Source organism: Rhinoderma darwinii, chromosome 10 (genome assembly GCF_050947455.1).
Source record: "Rhinoderma darwinii isolate aRhiDar2 chromosome 10, aRhiDar2.hap1, whole genome shotgun sequence".
Classification (NCBI taxonomy): domain Eukaryota; kingdom Metazoa; phylum Chordata; class Amphibia; order Anura; family Rhinodermatidae; genus Rhinoderma; species Rhinoderma darwinii.
In genome coordinates this window covers 33,206,673-33,226,984 of record NC_134696.1, presented here as the reverse complement: position 1 = coordinate 33,226,984, position 20,312 = coordinate 33,206,673, and the positions used below count along the sequence as shown (strand labels likewise).

The window sequence follows — 20,312 nt, the reverse complement described above, 5'->3', positions numbered from 1 at the left end:
CAAATTCTGAATTTTGCTATGGGGGCCTATGATTTATACCCCGGCTCTGGTATAGACTTCTGAGTAAAACAATATAGGCAATGTATGAAGACCGTAGATTCCTTCTCCAGGTATAATGGACCTACGTACCACCCTCATAGCACTGCATTTGGAGCAATATGATGAATATATAAAATGTAAAGTCCTACAGACCTAAATCTAAACTGAAGCCCTGTGCTTTGAGCAATGGTTACCATGTACTGTAAACTCTCTAGCATTATTGTGAAAAACAGCCTTCAGACACTTCATGGGGACATTTTTTGAGATTTCTATGGCACCACAATGGAACCAGCCCTCCATAGTTTCAGATTGTCTTGTTTCCCAAAGAACCATGGGGCACTATACTGCTCCCCGTGTCTTCTTCTTACGTCCTAAGCCTCTCCTCTCCAGTACATTCATACCATCATCCAGATCCGACATCTTTTCTACTGAGCCCCACAGCTTCTGATGTACCTGAAATGATGCCCTTGTAATTCTATAGATTGTCAATGGCTGATATTGAATTCAACCTTTTATGTGTTTGTCGGAAAATGGCGCAGACATTTTCTAGTTGAAAAGCTTGTTAACCAGCTGATTTCCGGTGTGACCTAGAAGAGGAGTAGCTGGGGGCTGGCAGGGAATGCGCCCCTCGTGCTCCAATAAGAAACCATCAGAACCTGGATAGTTTTAGTAGCAGTCAGAACTAAAATCTCTACATCCATTGAAAGAATGCCTAGCGACACCCCCGTAATCTAGCGTACATTGTAGAAGGGTGTAATGCCGCAGGCTGCCATTGTAAGATGCAATTTTTAGTATATTTGTATTTTATATGCCATGTAAGTATTTACCATCTAGGTATATTTTGCACTGAAATATTCAACCATATCTCTCATACTCCCTGGAACTTCTATTTGATAGGTGTTCCTGCTGTTCTGTATTGGAAGGCGCTATTTCCTATACCTTAGTTAAATAATATTGGCAATATATTGTACCAAATGTTAGATATATCTCACACAAAACTAGCATCAAAACGCCACATTTTATAACTATGTCCTTTTATCCTAATTTTGTACCTCTGGGAATGTGTTAGAAGAGGAGTGCACCAGGACCTGGAGCCCACCAGAAGGTGTTCATTGCTTTGTATGCATCCATCATAGTCACAGAGTGCGGGCGGATTATGAAGCACATATGGCACACCTCCACCTGCTCCTATTTCTACAGATTCCTACTCCTGCCCCTCTGATGGATGGATGTGTATAGATAAATGTGCAATGTGACAGGATCATCACATATCCTACACATCATTACGTTACATTACTATATTGTATTTGTATTGTTTATTATATATAAGCCTGCAAATCTATATGTGCATATGGACCAAGAGACAGCAACTGCATCAACTAGAAACAGAAATAGACTTTACAAAACACAACTAAAAATATCTTCAGGTGGGAAGAAAATGTTCCAGGTATTCTATGCGATTGTGTTCGGAAGATGAACGCTGCGGTAACATATGTGCCTGCACCTCAGTTATTTAAATTCAGGATAGACAAAAAGAATGTCACAAATAAAAGAATGCATTAGCATTTTATCAATGTGTGACGGGGAAGGAGAAACATGGGATAAGCACAGGTGCGGGAGTCATATGGATGCGGCGTGATTCTATTATTTGGATTTGGAAGTGTTGGAACCATTGTGTATGGGTTTTGCTAATGTTATAATGCAAGGCCTAGAGACTGATGCGTGACAGCGCAACTACATAAATGGAAGCTGTTCAACCTGTTTAGGTTTGGGCATCATAGAAATGGCTGAGCACAGTTTCCCAGCATGCATCATTTAATATCCCCGGCAGGTCAGTATTTCTGATAAAAGCATGTCTAAACTCTTTGCATATAAAAACATACACTTTGCAAATGTCTCTAAAGCTGGAGGTTGAGTAGCTTGGTAAATACATTGCATTATTGATCTTTTGCTGATCCTGAGTTATAATCTGTATTCAGCAGTTCCTGCTTGTTCAGGGTCTGCACAGAGCTCACTCTGGTGATTTGCATTCTTATGTATAGTAATCTGGAAAAAAAAAAATACCTTTCCATTATATTATAGGAGCTCATCTGGTCACCATTATGGAGATTTTCTTCCCTAGAAGCATTGATTCTACGGGAGATTAACTTTATAATACTGCGCCACATGGAGCACCATATGGCAGCAGCACATGGATTGTCTAGAACTCCATGTTACAGAGTGCAGAGACTCTGTGCCCTCTTACAGCCTCTTGTGCATGGCTCTGCCATGTATATGAGGTCTTACTAAATGCTGCAAGGGGTGTGGTTAATGGACATTAAGCCGCACCCCCTTTTCACTTGGCCACTTCCCTGCTAAGCCACACCTGCTTGTCAAGTGAGATGCAAAAAGTCCACCTAATGTGTCCAGTGCTGGTGGACACAAGATCCCAGTACCTTAATCCCACCGCCCGGATCCTCTTGCGCACTAGAAGCGTGTTCTCACCAGCGCAGAGGACGTCCTGCAAAGGCATTCAAAAGAACACCGGAAGGCGCCATAACAAGTATTTAACAGCAATATCTATACACAGCAGCATTTTTTTAAACTTTTTTTGTGATCCATCAGGTACTGTAATATTCATTCACAGGACAACCCTTTTAAAGGGTTGTCCGGGCACAAGCTGTCCATAGGATAGGTCATCAGTATATGATCGGTGGCGGACCCTGCACCGATCAGCCGTTCCGGCTGCTTCCAGGTACCGAATGTGCGTGCCGGAAGCAGATGGTTCCGGTAACAGAGTAGTACTGCAGCGCGGCTTCCATACGGTGTATGGAGCCATCTGCTTCCGACACTGCCCACTGCATAACATTCGGTGCCCGGAGGTAGTCGGAACAGCTGATCGGTGCGGGGTCCGGATTTCATATACTGATGACCTATCCTGTGGAAAAACCGCCCTGTGCCTGGAATACCCCATTAAGATCTGCCAAAATGGGCTAAAGTTTTGACACAAAAAAAGTGTTTTACAGTAGGCCAACCAAGAATGAAGTGTCTAATAATGCACCAAATTTATCATCCAGCATGAGCCAATAGATAAAATTTGGCGTATCTAGTCTAATTTGAAGCTTTCTGAATTTAAGATAGTATTCGTAAATTTCCCCGTTGTTTTTGTCTGATCTAACAGAGAAATGAAATATTTAATCGTGGGACAACCCGTTCAAGGAACATAACGCACTTTCTCATTATATTGTATGTATATATATATATACATATACACACACGCCTTATTGGACTATCTACTGTGGACTCTGAATTTCACTTATTGTCTTCAAATACAAAAACTAGCATGAATATATTTTCCCCGCTATATGATACTATATACAATGCTACGATTCCTGCGATACAACTTTGCATACTGGCCATCCATGTACAACCATGCATGCTGACCAATTTAGCCAAGGAATGGAGGTTATGGGGTAGGTTTTTCTTAGCCCTTTGCAACAATATAGCAGACTGTGTTTGCTTGGTATAAACGCTGATTTGTCAAAGAGGATTTTAAGAGGATTTTTTTTTTCTTATTTTGCAATGCACCAATACATAAACAGGCAACAAGCACAGAACGAATCAGCACAAGTGTATTAAGGAAGGAGCTAAAAGGTTGGTGAAAGCCCAAGCTGCACCAGTGCAGAAGCATGGAAGCTAGCTCAGAAAAGCACAGGGATTTTCATCTACACACTAATTAATGAGAGCAAGCTGTGGATGGAGAAGAGTTGGGAGGAGAATGAATGTCTGGAGGGAGACATGTGGTTTAGACAGCAGACCTCAGACTGTAGACCTCACAGACAGAGAGAAGAAAGCAACCAAGGGGGTCATCCATCCTTACTCCACAGAGCCTCGGCTGAAAAGAAAGACACAAAATACAGGGAAAGGGGAGCACACATGGAGAAATAATGTCTTAGATTGAGCAATAATTTAGCCAATTATGTGGGGGAGCATCCAAAGCAATACCCCGTGTCTACAAGCTCCTACCAAGCCCCCTCCCAATGGTTTTCAAGGAAAAACAACAGCTGCAGGTAGTCCTTGAACAGCATTAAGAATAATGGCAGCCAAAAGTTTGGAAATTGGGGGAAAAAAAGGAGCGTATATTTATTGTAGCAAGGGAGAGAACAGGATAAGGCTTCATTAGCAAAGTCAACACCATTTTGCTTTGTTTTAATGAGGATTGGCAATCCTCTGTTGGTTCCAAACCTTATCTGGTCACCAGCTGAAATATACCCACTGTACAACTTCTCTATGAGGGAGAGACAGACAGAGAGAAGAAAGCAAGACATTAGGAAGAACGAGAGAAGATACAAATATCAATGTGTTTTCTTGGAGTTGCACAGGGAAAGGTCAAAGAACATTGACACCATTGGCAAGATGCAGAATCGTAATGTAGATGGAGATATGTAAGAGGGGATACATGGACAAGCAAAGGAAATGAAGAACACCCTCCCACACTTATTCCTAAATCTTCCCCTCCCGCCAACTTATTTATGTTTTATGTAGAAAGCTCATTGCAGCTCAGTTTCTGCAGTTGGGTAAATAAGAACACGGTAGAATTTAGGAACCCTTACCTTCAGATATGGGGCGTACATTGTGAGGATTTCATGTATAACATAGAGGTGGCAGGGCTATGTACTCACCGCATGGACCTTTGTGTTTCATTGGAATGGCTGTTTTCTGGATGCACTCCGCTTTTTGCCTCTCGCAATCATTGGCGTAAGTTCGGCTGTCCCGACCGCAGACAGGCTTGTAGGCACCGTCACAAGTAATGCGGTCACAAGAACAGCGAGTGACTCCTCGACGATTAAGGCACACAGCATTGTGCTTACATTCATCCTTGCATTTATCTAGCAACGGAAATGTGAGAAGAAAAATTAAGTCACACACGAAGAGCTTCCGTCTCCCTTGATCAGCTATGCATCTTGGCATCAAGTGTTCCGTTCTCCTACAGTGCCTCGGCAGAGAAAACGTTGTCCTGGGTCCTCCAGAGCGACAGATCCTCTTAGTCCCTGATGTCTGCTCTTGTTATTAGATAAGGGTCCTGAACACGGGACATTAGTTTCACAGTTTTACAGAGGCAGCATGATCCCACCCATAGCATTGGCACATTTCAACTTTCCTGTGGTACCCATCACCCTCTGACTACAGACATGGCAGTCTGTAGTCAGAGGTCCATTAGCCAACTACTACTTGTAAAATGCATTAGCAGATCATTTTATATATATATATATATATATATATATATATATATATATATATATATATATATATTAAATGATGTAGTAATATAAGATGATGAGGTCATATAAAGCATTACTAGTAAATTAAAACGGCTGCTTCTGCCCAAACATGCCAACAGTAATGAGAATATTTGTGATTGCATATGAATGTCTAACACAAAAAACTGCACAGCTAAGTGTACTAGATATTCATCTTTTGCTAATTATTGCAATAAGGTGCAAGTTAATTCTGCTTTTTATGTATCTGAATGAATATTTTTAGTATTTCCATATAGAGGTTTAAATAGTCCATCTAAGAGGGTCTGTAGAGAAGAATGCCCTGTTTTGTTTGAGGATGCTTTGCATTCTTTTATCCGGAATCTCTAAAAGCGCACTTACTGTCGCACAAATCGATGGTAAAGTGCCAACACAGACTTCCATTTAAATGTTTCCCAACCGCATAAGTGTCATTTCACTCTAAGAACACATTCTTTGTGTTAGAAACGCTCCTATTCAGACCGTGACAGTGTCAGGAAGATATTGATTTACTGGTTCAGACGGCAGTGTTGTATAGACTTGCGTGCTGGATTGTATAAATAAGAATGGCACCTCCTTACAATATATGCCCCTAACTTTATCTCCCACTACCCCCTGGATCTGTGGTTTAACAGCTTAAATAACGAAACAAAAAAAAAGTGACATTAAAAATAAAAATAAAGATAGACCCCAGGAAATGTGAATAGAAAACGTCAATATCTGTATGTAGGAGTCTTTTACTAAAGAAAAGAGTCCTGCTTTCAATGGTGCACCTGCTATGGCCTGGTCATGCCACTACTTTGCACCTCACTCATAGATCTCCATTAATAACCTAAGAATTTTCGTCTTACCCTGAGCCTGGCACTGCCCTGTGCGCACTTTCATCAGTTCTATTCCTCGAATGCTTCCATTCTTGGTCATCATGCACTCATTGTTGTAGGTCACTCCATCATCTGCACACACAGGGTCTCTCTGGGCTGGACAGTTCTCTGGCCGTGAAAGCATTTCCACTTTGCGTGTGCGGGGGTTTACTCTGCACACTCGATTCATGTCATTTAGGGCATTCTTACAAGGGTCTAGAAATATAGAGAACATGTTAGCAGGTAATTCATATTATGTCATTATTATGTCATTCATATTACGTCTTTTTATTTCATCATTCAATCCCTTTTGAAAACTTTCCAAATAAAAAGTCCTGTGGGCAGGAACAGACAAAAAATAGGGGGGCCTATAGCAAAGATCGGCCTCCATTATGGTGCTTGTTTTCCATCCAAGAAAGAAGAACCTATTGTTTGTTTCCCCCTCCAAAACTTTCTCATGACCCATGGGCCAATACCCCACCCCTTGTTTGCTAATAATGCAGTTCCTCTGGAGAGGCTAGTCCTGCACAGGCTCTACAAAGGGAGTGGGAGCAACCCAGACAGGGACCCCTCTCTTCAAAGGGGGTGTAGCAAAATAGATTTTCTTTTTTTCCCCATTAGACAATATAGTGCATGGCAATCTCTTTCTAACAAAGCTAGAACCAGTCCTGTATCTTACATGGATCCAAATATCTCCCCATTCATTTCTCCTATTGCTCTGCTAGATTTTCTTTAGGCTGGCAGCTCAAGGGGTGTGTCCATTAATCTGCAGCTCCTCCCACTCCTTGTCATAGCATGTATAAGAAGATTGTTCCATCACTGCATCTACTCCCCCCTCTAGGAAAAGCTTTACAAATACCCCCCATTACATGTCTTTTTAGAGGGAGAGCCCATCCCAATATAACTGAAGAAGAGGATGAGCCCAGCCCTATATAACTAAAGAAGAGGGAGAGCCCAGCCCTATATAACTGAAGAAGAGGGAGAGCCTAGCCCTATATAACTGAAGAAGAGGGTGAGCCCAGCCCTATATAACTAAAGAAGAGGGAGAGCCCAGCCTTGTATAACTGAAGAAGAGGGAGAGCCCAGCCCTATATAACTGAAGACAATTTGTGTTTCTGAATAAAAGCTTCTTCTATACTTCTTTACTGACAAGCAGAGAAGGCATTTTTTATAGGCTGGTCGCAGTTGGAGAGTGGAACGGAGCATATGTGCCCTCACTCAATCAGCTCAGAAGGGGGACATGCATATTATTATACAGATTGCACACCAGGGGGCGCCATTATAAGGAAGTAAAGGAAATATCTCACAGGTGGAGAATATTTGTAACATAAGGTAAATTACAAAACGAAATCATTTTTAATGCCTAATTATATTGCAATAACATTTAATAGTGGGATAACCCTTTTTAGTGTCGTGTAGCAGCCTTACCATTCTGTAAGAGTGGCATGCACCTATACACTGAAGGACAGTCCGGTACCAGATTACGAGAATCTAATTTCGTTTTCTGAACCATTGGACACCTGGCATCTGGAAGCCCTATAGTAGTGGGCATTATGGTGGCTCAGTGGTGGTTACGCTTTACATGTTTGCTGAACTATTGGAATTGTACTATAATTCTTTACCATATAGAGTGTTTTAAAAAGCTTTAGGGCTGATTCAGACGAACGTGCCGTTTTTGCGCACACAAAAACCGCTGCGTTTTGCGTGCGCAAATGGCACTTGACAGCTCCATGTGCCCTGTTCATATGGATGCGCGGCTGCGTGCTTTACGCGCAGCCGCCATCTTTATGACACTCCGTTTGGATGTTTGTAAACAGAAAAGCACGTGGTGCTTTTCTGTTTACATTCATTCTTTTACTGTTATTGCGCGAATAACGCTTGTCCCACGGAAGTGCTTCCGTGGGGCATGCGTGATTTTCACGCACCCATTGACTTCAATGGGTGCGTGATGCGCGAAAAACGTCGACACATAGAACATGTCGCAAGTTTTACGCAGCGGACTAACGCTGTGCAAAACTCACGGACTGTCTGCACTGCACCAAAGACTTCTCTAGGTCCGCACGAGCCACGTGAAAACCACGCGGCCGGCATAGACGCAAAACACGTTCGTCTGAATCCGCCCTTATATTGACTTGATTATAGCACAAAAACCTGAATTTTGTGACCCAGATAGCCACACAAACAACACACAGTAAGTATATATTGGCTTTAGCTTACAATGGCTCGGTGTTCTTAGATATTAATCTAGACAACACAATACACACACTTTGAAAGATGAAATTCACTACAAAGTATATTGGTATAACTGTCTTGAGGGAATATAAGCAAAAAATAGGCACTAAATGAGATACAGTGAATTCACTCGGAGCAGACAGTTGGCTTTTCCCAGCAGAAATCCATCACCTCTAAGCAATTTGACAATTATTTCTTCTCTTATTTGTTAGATTCAGGCCTATAACTCCCAGGAAGGCCATGCTATTTCTTATCATATGATAACATATCTATATCTATGTATATGAACGTGTACATCTCTATGTCACGTCCTGGATATATCGGTTATTTGCCATTACCTCTCAGCCTCCACAGACATGGATTCCTCCCCAGCGCCTGTGCATATTGTGTATTGTTACGGAGTCTGGTAATTGCTCGATATTTATTATTATTTATAACAGTAATAGTACATGGGTTTTAATGAAGCTGGGGATTTGGGGATCCCTGTTCTCTACTTGGCGAAGGTCCCTTTGCCTCTATTCCTGAGAAGATTGTTACTACATATTATAAATCTTTGCTTTTCTAGTGAAGGATTTACCTTAAAGAGGCTCTGTCACCACATTATAAGTGCCCTATCTCCTACATAAGGAGATCGGCGCTATAATGTAGGTGACAGTAATGCTTTTTATTTAAAAAACGATCTATTTTCACCACTTTATTAGCGATTTTAGATTTATGCTAATGAGTTGCTTAATGCCCAAGTGGGCGTGTTTTTACCTTAGACCAAGTGGGCGTTGTACAGAGGAGTGTGTGACGCTGACCAATCAGTGACCAATCAGCGTCATGCACTCCTCTCCATTCATTTAGGCAGCGCATAGGGATCCTTTTAGATCAGTATGTGCTGTCTTATACTAACACATTAACAATACTGAAGTGTTTAGACAGTGAATAGATATTCCACGGGATGTCTATTCACAATCTCTGCACTTCGTTAATGTTTCTGTGGTAGTTACAGCAGAGCAAGCGTAATCTCCCTGTAACCTGTCATCTACAGCGTAATCTCGCGAGATTACGCTTGCTCTGCTGTAACTACCACAGAAACAGTAACGAAGTGCAGGGATTGTGAATAGACATCACTTCAATATCGTTAATGTGTTAGTATAAGACAGCACATAGCGATCTAGCAGGATCCCTATGCGCTGAGTAAATGAATGGAGAGGAGTGCATGACGCTGATTGGTCACTGATTGGTCAGCGTCATACACTCCTCTGTACAACGCCCACTTGGTCTAAAGTAAAAACACGCCCACTTGTGTATGTGGCTGCACATCGTTCTAGTAAGAACGTGATGCTGCTGTGTAAATGAATGGAGAGGAGTGCATGATGCTGATTGGTCAGCATCATACACTTCTCTCCACAACGCCCAGTTAGTAAAACAAGTAAACACGCCCAGTTAAAAACACAATACACGCCCAGTTGGACATACGAATAAAAACACGCCCAGTTGTCCATTTCAAAGCTCACTTGCATATATATAAAATAGCTCATAACTTAGCCAAAAATGAAATTTAAAAAAAACAAAAAACTTTTCTGTTCTCTACAGTGCAGCGCCGATCACATGCAATAGGAGATAGGGATTTGAGAATCTGGTGACAGAGCCTCTTTAACTTTCACACTTTAAAAAAAAACAAAAACAGGCGTTGCTTAACAGCCCAATAAATTTACCATGATTTATGCTAGAAACGGGCATAAATTATGGCGCAAATCTACTCTAGCTGGCGTAGATTTCCCTTTCTGGTGAACAGACGGCCAGAGATGTGCCTCATTTATTAGGAGACGTGCACCTCTTAATAAATTAGGCACATTTTATTCCAACTTTCTTTATATTAAGACTCCGCGTCAGGAAAACGTGCCAAAAAACAGCCTAAAATGCTTCACATTGATTTCAATGGGGTTTTTTTTGCCCGCGAGCGGAAAAACCGGCTCGCGGGAAAAAGAAGGTACATGCCCTATCTTCAGGCGTTTACGCTTCTGACCTCCCATTGACATCAATGGGAGGCAGAGAAAGTGTATTTTGCGGCGTATTTTGCCCGCGGCGCTCAATGGCCGCGGGCGAAAAACGCAGTGAAAATCGGCGTGCAGGCAGAGCCAAATCTGACTCAAAATTCCAAACTGAATTTTGAGGCAGATTTTCTGCCTGCAAAAAACTCTGAGTGAACCCAGCCTTAGTGTCTTTTTACTCGCCCACCTTAAAATCAATACAATCCCAGAAAAATGTTTTGTGCTGGTGTTTGTGTATTTTGTATAAAATTATTGATTTTTACATGGTACGTTTTTATACAGGAATACCAATTAATAATAAAAAAAATACGTATACCCACATACGCTGTATATATAGTTATAAAGAAAGTCAGTATTGTTACTCACCACATGTCCCCTCAAACTTCTTGTGGAGGTTCTCCTGGTTGTCGCAGGCTTGCTTGTTCAGAGCACACTCGTTGCGGTAGTCTTTTCCATCACTGCCACAGACCACATTCTCTGGCATGCCGGCACAAGTGGTTGGGCAGACACACTTTGCAGTTTGCCCATCCGCTGAGCGTGCACAGGTGCTTCCATAGCTGCAAGACACAGATGAACAAGGGTCCCTGGAACCTGCAAGAGAGAAAATATAGAATGACAATAACATGACAATGCAATCCTAATTATACTAATATCTGATCAAGGCACAGTGGGTAGCACTACATTTTGAGATTGTGGTGTAAAAAAAAAAAAAAGTCATAGCTAGTTTGTATGTTCTTCTCAACCCTTTAAAAGTATACCCATGGCAATAAACTTAACCACTGTGTATGCGCTTGCTGTAAGAATACTAGATTGTAAGCCCCACTGGGGACAAGAATTGAATGAGGAATACATACTGCAAAATGCAAAAACACCAGGGACCAGTGCCAATGCAATCAGGGGTCATTCACCATAAGAATCACTGCGTTGGAATCAGTGGTGCAGCAAAGAATTTTACATCACAGGATCCCCGCTGAGGAATCACTGGGGCTTTAGGCTAGTACAAGATGGGTTTAAGGGGCTGGAAACTGATTGCCATCAAGGATCAGTTTCTTCTCTGCTTATTGGCTATTTGTACAAACGACATTAGAAGAGAAAGTCTTATTACGATCCAGGAAGATGGCAAGGATGAGGTGAGCGTCAACATGAGATTTTTACAGAGGTTTCCATATGGATTGCATAACCGATTGAAGAATCGGCCTCAAGGTCTAGTCAGCAATGACTATGTAGACAAATAAAGTAAATCATCATCTTCTTGAAAAAAAGGAATGACTTTTCTGACCTGAAGACCTATGTAACTTCATATAATCTTAGTCAGAATACCTTGTGGGATTTGGTTTTCTGAAATTAGACGCCAACCACTCTACACCTTCAAAATTTTTACACCTTCACCAAATAATAAACCCTTTTTATGTGAGGTAGGATGGTTCATGGAGATAGTGTGGCTCAATTCACAGCATTTACTTCTAGGCTGACTTCAAGTGGGAGGGTGAGGGTAGCAAGGAGCGCTGTGACAAACCTCCAGAAGCGCCAAAGGAAAAGGTCATGTAAATTTACTTGGATAGAAAGAAGTAAGGTTTCATTTACTCAGTGCCAAACTCCCAGTGGCCGCCTGACAATGAAGCAGGATTACTCACTAATGTCAGCAGTTTAGTTGGGAACTTGCACTATAAGACTAGAATGATAGTCCAACACCAAGGGTGGCATTTAAAGATCTTCATGTTATGGCTTCTGGACAAGAAGAACATCATGAGACATATTGGATAATAAGCGTCCAGAATCGGACAAGGAAGCCAACAAATTGATCTGCACAGGTCGCCAATAACATACATAGATGGTCAAAGGCCACAGAACATTACTCTTTTGGGTTTACACGAACAAGACAAATCATAAAGGTCTATTTTACATTGAACCCCAATGACACCCACCATGGCTACAATATAAGGCCACTAATAGACTGTAAATGACAAAGCTACTATTGGATATGAACCTTAACCTTTACAAACAAACAACCTAAAATAAAATCAAACCTTGGTAGACTAGGTTTTAAAGAGGACCTGTCACTAGATCAACTAGAAGTTGAACTGGTTTACTGACCTGAATAGCGCTGTCTCCCTGATTCCAGCACCATTTTTTTCCCTTTCTTCCTGAACCCCCCTGTTCCAGAGATATGGTGCACGGTTGTGTTGGCTCCCCCTATGCTATTTTTCTGTAATTAGCCAACTGGGTGTGAACTACCCTCAAGCTGCCTTGCGCTGATTGGTCAGCATCAGAGGCAGGGAAGCTAGCTCCACCCCGTTAGCTAACTACAGCAAATTAGCATATAGGGATGCTATTAACAGTGGGCCATAGCTCTGGAACGGAGGGGTCTAGGGAAAAATAAAACAGCACTGGAAATCAGGGAGACAGTGCTATTCAGGTCAGTAAACCATTTCAACTTATATGATCTAGTGACAGGTCTCCTTTAATGTCTTTAAAATATCTTGTCCAAAGTTAGCTTGGAACTGTGTGGTTTGTCTTTCTGGCTTGCATTGACTTAATGGTCCATGGGTGAAAACGTCTTTGTGACACGGGTTAATTTCGCAGCTAACCGGTGCCTACTCAGAGGAGATCTGCCTTTCAGCGTAGAAACACGACGGTATTAACACGATTTATCTGGTCAGGGATTTGTATAGTAAAGAGGCAGTGCATAATGCATCTCCTCTGGAGGATGGAAAAACAGGAGGCTCTTATTTTATGGATTCCACTTGGATTTTTGAAGTGCAAGAGAAATGAAGAAATGTAAGGAAGCAACTTATTCATTGAATATGTAATCTTCACTGCACTGGGGAAGATTTGAAAAAAGTCCATATTTTATACGTTAAAACTGTTATCTGTATAACTAAAAGGGAAGGCCATGTGTTATACATTTGCTCAGGGAAATGCAAAGTGCCTATGTACTGTGCATTATGTTGTAGCATCCGTTTAAGCAAAGGATCGGAAAACCGTGCAATGCAGCTCTGATGAAGGTACTGCATGGGCAGTAAAGAGTAAGACTGCACATTATAGTATATGTATGGCCAGGGAGCTGTATAATTCAGAAAGGAAAGAGGCCATTTATTATATATCCCATTAGAGAGATGTAAAAAGAGGGAGGAGGGAGAAGAGGCAATGTATAACACAGCTAAGCACAGGACCGTGCGGAAAGAATGGCTCATGCATCTGACCCAACAACTATATACATTGTTATTATACATCTTCTGGGAGTGTTGCTGGCACTAGTACTGCAGATGAAGATGTGCAAATCATAGATGATTGAGGATAAAGAAATACAATAGTCCTCCTTCTGCTATGTCACGTCCCTGTAATGTAGAATTCATATAAACAACCGGTGCTCTTACCACAAGGTCCTTTGCTGATAACTTTGATTCTTCGCTGCTGGTTGCATTGGGCTCTTTCGAGTTCACACTCATTGCTGTAGGTGGAGTAGTCGGAGCCACATACGGGGGCTACCAATGATGGGCAAGCACTCTTCTTGCAGACACAGGTTGCCTGAGATGGGTCAGTACTGCTCTTCTCACACACTGCACCAAATCCACAGAGCATTCCACGGCACACTAGAACATAGAAAGGTAAAAGTTGGAACGATGGTGGTCATAATTAGTCATCTTACCTAGGACACTGCTGGTCAATGTAGTAGCACCATATACATTCATGTTGGAATTACACCAATTGAGTTCTTATGGTGAAAACCCAAAAACAATAAGTGGTTTTAGTAAAGTTGGGTGACCATAATACTAAATATTTTCAGCCTCTGCTGTCCTGATCCCTTGTAGTGAAGGATTCACAGACAAAGGTTAGGAAATGCGGAAAGTGGAGATGCCCTTTAAGTGTTCATCTACTGTTACAGAACATAAACTGAAACAACAGCATATAACTAATCACAAAGAGTTAAAAATTAACAGTGAGTATATACTGCGTATCAGAAATGGTTAAATGTAATATATCTGCCCAAATAAGTCAACAGTAATATAACAAAGCAATTAGGGAAATACATTTTTGGATTGGAGGCACCTTTTAAGGACCTGAAAAAAATAAATAATGTCATGGTAGAGCACAGTTTTGCCTAAAGACACTCTCCCCCATTAGATTATTGGTACACATCTATAATAAGCAGCCAATACATTATATTTGTCATTCCATAGTTCACAGTAGGGGGCAGAAGGTCACGTTATGAGCAATTAGTACAGACCATCCCGGGGTCCTACAGGATCTCATTAAACCTTCTCATATAAAGTATTGCTGAGCTATACATCTCCAGCAGTTGATTGCCTGTCTTTATGAGTACCAGCACATGTCTTAAGTATGTGAGAATATAGATTTGTTGGAGGATTATTCCTTAACATGCTGTCAAGATGAAAATACAGCTCAAGATTATGGTGAATTACAAGAGGAGGCCTGAACTAATATTTGCCAGAATAAGAACATCATGATTTCGAGAGGCTTTTACCCTATCCAGATGTCAATAAAGTCTTCAGGGATAGAGATATTGATTTTTATATCAACTGGTCAGGGGTCAACAGGCCAGCTGTGCAAGCTCTAAATCTCCCCACTGCAAAAACAGAATGAAGTGTCTACAAAGATGGCTCCTAAACCCCGGTACCAGCTGTGTTACTTCTCACAAAACCAATTAACCTAAGCTAGCCATAGACATTAGTTTGTTTGTCGGAAGTTTAGAAATGAACGTGCAAGTTAATGAGGAATCGGTGGTGATAACTTCTGTCTACACAACCTTCAATGGTTATCTTATGTCGGATGCCAGCATTAAAAGAGTGAATCGGAGATCTCTTGGTTTAACCAGCATCCATCATCTTTCCCCGACAGATGCTAGATTTACAAAAAGGTGACTACCACAAGTAGAAGACATCACAGCACCCCAAAGGGATGTCATCCTGTGTTCTACTGACCCTACACGGCATATAATTCTGTATGGTTACTTGCCCCCTGCTCTCTCCTATAGCTCTGACTGTGTAAGCGTCCCAGTAGGTCTGGTAGCTCTTCAGTAATATTAATGAACCAAGAAGTGTAGGATATGCAGCCCCGTTTTTGTATGGGGTTTAAAGGGTATTTTTTTTTTTTGGGGAATGTGAATATTATTAGTAAGCAATGCTTCTTCTGGGGTTGCAGTATCTGGGGCTTCCTGAAATACCTCTTGAACCACACGAACCTAACCACAAGCGCCTCTTTGGAGCAACCATCTCTGATGTTTTGCATCTCACCACCTTCAATTCCTAGATTAATAAGATGTGTCTTGTATTCATCACGTCAAGAAGAAAATTTATTAAGATAGGCACTTGTGAGCCCGGATCTCAATCAGTTACAGAGTGGTGTCTATGAACGAGAGATCATCAAAACTAGATGAGATGGAGACACAAGTGCTTCCCGCACACTGGAAATCTCTGATGATCATTTGTCTTCTCAGATTGCAGTATAGAGAGAGACTATGATAGTAACAGACATATGATGCGGAGCAATGCCAACGAAATGTCCACAAACCCTTACATGAGGTTCTGCTGCCTCTAATAAAGAACACGCGTCTATGGAGAGATACCTGTGTATTGTATACAGTAAACCCTGTATCCTGCTGGGAAGGATACAATAAGGTTCATGCACACAAATTATTTTATGGAAATTTATAATCACAATATAAACTATGCAGAGTCTGTCAATAATTCTTCTGTTTCTTATTTTCAAAAATAAGATGGCAACAACATGTACATCACACCTTGTAAATAACGTAATAAATCTAAACAGAACATTTAACACCTGGCTATGTTCACACGGAGTATTTTGGCGAGTTTTTTGACGCGGAAACTGCGTCGCAAAACTCGGCAAAAACGGCCCGAGAACGCCTCCCATTGATTTCAATGGGAGGCGTCGGCGTCTTTTTCCCACGAGCAGTAAAACTGCCTCGCGGGAAAAAGAAGCGACATGCCCTATCTTCGGGCGCTTCCGCCTCTGACCTCCCATTGACTTCAATGGGAGGCAGAGAAAGCGTATTTCGCGCTGTTTTATGCCCGCGGTGCTCAATGGCCGCGGGCGAAAAACGGCGCGAAAATCGCCGCGAAAATCGGCGTGCAGGGAGAGGAAAATCTGCCTCAAAGTTCCAAACGGAATTTTGAGGCAGATATTCCTCCCCCAAAATACTCCGTGTGAACATAGCCTTAAAGTGTAGCTAAACGTTTAACAAACTTCTGACATGTCATAGTGACATGTCAGAAGTTTGGATTGGTAGAATAAAGCAGCTGAAGCGCTCGAGTGAGCGCTCAGCCGCTTCGTGTCTGTTTGGCTTTTTCCAGAAATGAATGTATCGGCGTACGGACCAATAGAAAGTCTGAGCCCGCGCTCCGATACATTGGCTTTCCGGAAAAAGCCGAACAGACACAAAGCAGCTGAGCACTTACACGAGGGCTTCATCTGCTTCGTTCTAGCGATTGGTGGGGGTCTCAGTGCTCAGACCCTCACCAATCCAAACTTCTGACATGTCACTATGACATGTCAGAAGTTTGTCAAACGTTTAGCTACACTTTAAAGGGGTTTTCCCATCAGAGACATTTATGACATATCCACAGAATATGTCATAAATGTCAGATAGATGCGGGTCCCATCTGTGGGACCTGCATCTATCTCTAGAAAGGGGCCCCCTAAACCCCGCTCTGCCTCTGTGTTCCCGCTGATTTCCAACCATGTATTAGGAAACCGTGTAGCTCGCTGAGCTACACTGTTTCTGTAAGCCCCATAGAACTGAATGGTAGTTATGGAAACAGTGTAGTTTGCATGCTACGCTGCTTCCGTAACTGCCCTTCACTACTATGGGAGTTACAGAAACAGCGTAGCTCAGCGAGTTACGCTGTTTACATAACTCCCGACCATATAATCAGGAAGTGGCCGGGAGGCAGAGTGAGCACAAAAAGCTAGAATGGGGTTTAGGGGGCCGCGTTCTAGAGATAGGTGTGGGTCCCAGAGGTGGGACCCGCATTATTCTGACATTTATGACATATCCTGTGGTATGCTTGCTCAGTGTGTCGAGACCAGGGTGAATCCACCCGGTAGGCATCAAAGTCGAGTTGTGCCGACGAACCCATACAACATCATCAGGTGAGTCAATCCAGATTCACTTGTACATATCAATTCTTTTGAAGTGCGTTATCACCTTAGAGGAGCGTCATTTCTGTCTTTCCTTTTTTCCACTTACAAAGCATATAATAGGTAGTGTTATTTGGGCAATGAATGGCTGATGTGGGTACAATATGGAAGCATTATTTGAAAAATAAATATTTATAGATGGACAAAAGTATTGGGACACCCATACATTACACCTACAGGAGCTTTTATGACATCCCAGTCTACATCCATAGGACAATATGGAGTTGGTCCCCCCTTTGCTGATTAAACAGCTTCCACTCTTCTGGGAAGACTTTCTACAAGATTTTGGAGTGTATCTTTGGGAATTTTTGCTCATTCATCCAGAAGAGCATTTGTGAGGTCAGACACGGATGTTGGAGGAGGGGTCCAAGCTCGCAATCTCTAGTTCACTACAAAGGTGTTGGATGGGGTTGAGGTCAGGGCTCTGTGCAGACCAGTCAAGTTCTTCCACATCAGACTCTCCCAACTATGTCTTTATGGAACTTGCTTTGTGCACTGGGGCAGTCACGCTGGAACAGAAAAGGGCCGAAACCCAAACTGTTCCCACAAAGCTGGAAGCTACAATTGTCCAAAATGTCTTGGTATGTTGAAGCATTAATTTTTCCCTTCACTGGATCTAAGGGGCCTAAGCTAACCCCTGAAAAACAACCCTATATCATTATCCTTTCTCCACCAAACTTTATAGTTGGCAAAATGCAGTTAGGCAGGTAACGTTCTCCTGGTATTCACCAAACTCAGACTCGTCCATCAGACTGACAAATAGAGAAGTGTGATTCATCAGTCCACAGAAGACGTTTTCACTACTCCAGAGTCCAGTGGCGGCGGCTTTACACCACTCCATCCAGCGCTTGGCATTGTGCTTGGTGATGTAAGGCTTGCATGCAGCTGCTCGGCCATACAAACCCATGCCATGAAGGTCCCGGGGAAAAGTTTTTGTGTGGATGTTAATGTCAGAGGAGGTTTGGATCTCTGCAGTTAGTGAGTCAGCAGAGTGTTAGCGACTTTTATGCACTATGCGCCCCAGCACTCGACGACCCCCTACTGTAAATTTACGTGGTCCCACTTTGCAATAATACAACTCACAGTTGATCGTGGAATATCTAGGAGGGAAGAAATTTCACAAACTGACTTGTTGCACTGGGGGCATCCTATTACAAGACCACGCCGGAATTCAGTGATCTCTTTACACTGACCCAGGGGCGTAGCTAGGGGGGGGCAGGCGAGGCATGTGCCCCAGGCGCAACTTAGACGGGGCGCGAGGGCCGCACCATCCATGACGGCGGCCTGCTGCCTCTCTGAGGGGTCAGTGGCGCCACTGAAACCAGCCGCCGCCACGCCTTCCTGCACTATAATTGTACCTGCGTCCATATGACACAGGTACAATTAGAAGCAATGATTGGCCGGGTAAATTCCGTGCCTGGCCAGTCAGCTCTTTTCTATGAGTGAAGCGGCGCAATACTTTTCGCCGCTTGCATCGTTGAAAGGCACTGATTGACAGGGAAAGTCATTCTGCCCTGCAAATCAACACCTTTCATAGACGCAAGCGGCGCAATCACGTCATCGCGCTGCTTGCGTCGTTCAACCCCAGGAGACCTGAGCAGAAGAGAGCAGGTCTTCATTGCCGACGGATGGTGCAGGAACAGGATTAAGGTGAGTTTGTATAGTTAGTTTTTTTATCCTAATAAAAATGTGTGTGGCATTATCTACGGGGGTGGCTTATCTATGGCGGGGGCTTTATCTACAGGGGGGGCTATAAACTGGGGGGTGGGTTATATGTGGAGCACTATATACAGGGGTGGGCTATATGTGGAGCACTATATACAGGGGTAGGCTATATCTACAGGGGGGCTATATACAGGGGTGGGCTATCTGTGGAGCACTATATACAGGGGTGGGCTATGTGGAGCACTATATACAGGGGTGGGCTATATCTACAGGGGTGGGCTATCTTTGGAGCACTATAGGGGAGTTATATTTGGGACACTATATACAGGGGTGGGCTATATAGGGGCACTATCTACAGGGGGCTCTATGGCAGGCAATATCTACAGGGGGCACGTTGTGTGTGTGGGACACAGTGTATGGTACCATTATAATTAGAGGTGCAGTGTATGGCGCTATTATATTTAGGGGCATAGTGTGTGGTATAATGAGAACTTTATCTTTGTTTATAGGTGTGGAAATGTTTGAAAAGTGAGAAGCTGAAGACATCTGAGCGGTAAACTGCAGAAATGGGCTGTGACCGGGAGAAGTCATCATAGAGGTCTGGACCAGATGGAGAAAAAGAACTAGAATCTGAGACGTCACCGGTGAGTCACTTGATGTAAATGTTTATTCTGCCTCTAACCGTACTGTAGTCACTGTACGATCTGCAGCGAGATGATGGGTGGTATGATTATGATATGATTTTTTTTTTGTGAAACAGCATGTCCTTACCATTGTTCGGCCCATGCTGGGAGCTGGAAACAACTTAGTGCAAACTTATACGGCAGGGGTTGCACTAAATTGAGCTGTATTTGTGCTGGTGTTGTATATATGTGCTGAGCTTGGTTCTGGTACTATATATATGTACTGAGCTTTTTTTCTGGAGCTGTATTTACGTACTTAGCTTGGTTCTGGAGATGTAGTTATGTACTGAGCTTTGTTCTGGTGCTGTATATATGTAATGAGCTGGGTTCTGGTGC

At 42.7% G+C, this 20,312-nt stretch overlaps 1 protein-coding gene across 14 annotated transcripts in view; it reads right to left on the bottom strand.

Annotated features, from left to right (window-relative positions):
* Positions 1–20,312, bottom strand: part of AGRN (agrin) — a 380,231-nt gene that overhangs the window by 115,637 nt on the left and 244,282 nt on the right. For all 14 annotated transcript variants that reach the window (XM_075839715.1, XM_075839712.1, XM_075839713.1 and 11 more), the window contains 4 exons: positions 13,824–14,039; positions 10,813–11,037; positions 6,167–6,391; positions 4,701–4,907 (listed from right to left, as the gene is read on the bottom strand). In XM_075839715.1, the coding sequence (XP_075695830.1) occupies positions 4,701–4,907; positions 6,167–6,391; positions 10,813–11,037; positions 13,824–14,039 (873 nt within the window). The remainder of the gene's footprint in view (positions 1–4,700; positions 4,908–6,166; positions 6,392–10,812; positions 11,038–13,823; positions 14,040–20,312) is intronic.